The 2,327-nt window shown below is 42.3% G+C and overlaps 1 protein-coding gene across 1 annotated transcript in view; it reads left to right on the top strand.

Moving 5' to 3' along the window:
• LOC109972963 (uncharacterized) overlaps positions 1–2,327 on the top strand; it is an 18,125-nt gene that overhangs the window by 8,599 nt on the left and 7,199 nt on the right. Inside the window, exon 6 of the mRNA XM_020622228.1 lies at positions 644–885. Coding sequence (XP_020477884.1) covers positions 644–885 — 242 coding nt within the window. The remainder of the gene's footprint in view (positions 1–643; positions 886–2,327) is intronic.

Raw genomic sequence — 2,327 nt, forward strand, 5'->3', positions numbered from 1 at the left:
GGTCAGTTAAATTTAAAAGTTCATGCTATACGTACAACCAAAAAAAGATTTTGTATTTCCATAAGTGGGGTAAAACTATGGAATAATTTAAGTGTGGACATAAAAAATAGTAATAGAATTGATGAGTTTAAACATAAATATAAAGGTATGTGTCAATCAAGATATATGCAAGAACAGGCTTAATGATTAATTAGATGGAACATTGTGGGTGTGGTGTATGAATGTTAACACTTTGTAATATTTTTTTAGTATATTACTTGTGTGGTGTAGAAGATAATTATTTATGTAGAGATACTGCTTGCAAACCAATGATGTAAGATGATGTCATGGGGTAGGACTGGATAAGTCTGACTTCTTCCTACTCCATTCAAGCATGTATTAGGTATAAGCAAATTGATATTGGATTAGCATTTGTTGGATATGTGTAAAATTATGTGTGTTGACATATCAACTGTCTTTACATGCTTGAAAGAATAAATAAATCAAATCTCATATCGCTGCAGGTTGTTAGAATGATAAATAACTGCAGTGTGGATGGCTGAAGACCTTTATGCTCTAAATGGGATTTTATTGGGTAGATTATCACCATCAGATGTTCATAAAATTTTACTGCTAACCTCATGATGATTCTCCTCTGTTTCAGTGTTTAAGAAGTACCCAGTGCAGGAGCTGCGGTGTCCTCGTGGTCTGCGGGAGGTGGACTTCCTGGACCTGCTGAGGTCCACCTTCCCTCAGCTGGCTGCTAATAAACCTTTTGACATCTTCACAGCTGACAGAAGCAGGAGACTCCATCCTATGAAAGTAAAGTCACTGACACCAGAGGAGATCTGCAGGGCCATGCGGTGCACAGGCATGGGAAACTGGGTCCTGTACATCCGGCTGAAGGTAGTTCACACGCACTCACAGGAACTGATGAGACAGTTTTCCCTGTTTTCTGTGCTGGGAGCAACAAAAGCCAAATAGCATTAGATAAAACATGATGTCTACTCTTTCTAACAATAAACGTTGGGCCCTGGTGAACAGTAAACCTCCAGCTGCTGTTTCACCTCATCACACAGAGCTAAAATCCATTTTCCCCTTAAATCCTGCTAACTTGTTATTGTGCGTCTCCGCTTCAGAGTCAGTTGTTTGTCCAGATCCCAGCAGGTGGAGTTATCAGCTGACATGCTCTGACAGTAGCTGCTAACACTAGCACTGTTACTTGCCTCAAGCCGACTCCCTTCGCAGCAAACTGTCCTGTTTTCATCAGTTCAACAGTGTGTCGCCTTCGTAATGTTTCTCCTTGCGAGGTTGGTGATACTCCTGTGGGTACACTCAACACAAGCGTGTGCATGTTCTGCACCCTGAACATAACGTTAGCTTCTAACACTGGCACCGTCTGCTCCTGCATCTGACTGTGCTGTTCCTGGCGTTTTTATTCCGGACCTGCATAGTTAAGAAGTAGGAATGAGATTGAATGGCAGGAGATGGTGTGTTGCACACTAGAGCAGAGCACAGCGAGAGGTTAACAGAAAACTTGCCAAAGATCGTTTTAAGAGGTCCATATCAGGTTTAGACCGTTTTATTAAAGGAATTTGGTTTGAATCTGTGGTTTTCAACTCATGCAGCCATAGATCTGACTCCTGTATTGATTTCCAATTCATATCAGTTTGTCTTTACAGCCCTAACTGACAGGATAATGTTTCTATTGAGCATGGCAGTGTTTTCTGCCTGTTGTGGTATTTGGGGTGACTGGTTCAGTGGGTAGAGCAGTCGTCTCCCAACTGGAGGGTCAGAGGTTCAAATCTCGGTGCCTACAGTCCACATGTCGAAGTGTCCTTGGGCAAGACATTGAACCCCCCCCGTTGCCCCCGATGGTTAGAGCCATCAGTTGAGTTGGCGCCGCAGATGGCTGCCATTGGTTCTGTACCGGAAACAAATTCCTTGTGTGTAACATACTTGGCCAAATAAAGGTGATTGTATTTGGACACCAGCGAGGTAATATTTATGGTAGACCAGGCTGTTTTTTAATCGGTGTATGTGGATGTTAGATTTTTTGTCCAATCAGATTTCAGCCTCTATGTGTTGCCATGTCAATCTAATCTGCCCAGGGCTTTCAGAATCAGAAGTGCTGGTCCATGTAACTTAACTGGGTTTCTTGCTTTAGTAAAAACGGTATTCACCCTCAATACGCGAAATACTCCTCTCTCTCTGTAATGCCACACTTTATTATATTGCGTTTTTGTATAGCATTGATGGTTTCTATAATTGCGACGTACAGTGGTGGTATTAAGAGGTGAATTAAGTCGGGTAAGTCTCCACTGAAGGCCCAGGTACCAAATGCACGG

Source organism: Monopterus albus, unplaced genomic scaffold, assembly GCF_001952655.1.
Source record: "Monopterus albus unplaced genomic scaffold, M_albus_1.0 scaffold274.1, whole genome shotgun sequence".
Lineage (NCBI taxonomy): Eukaryota > Metazoa > Chordata > Actinopteri > Synbranchiformes > Synbranchidae > Monopterus > Monopterus albus.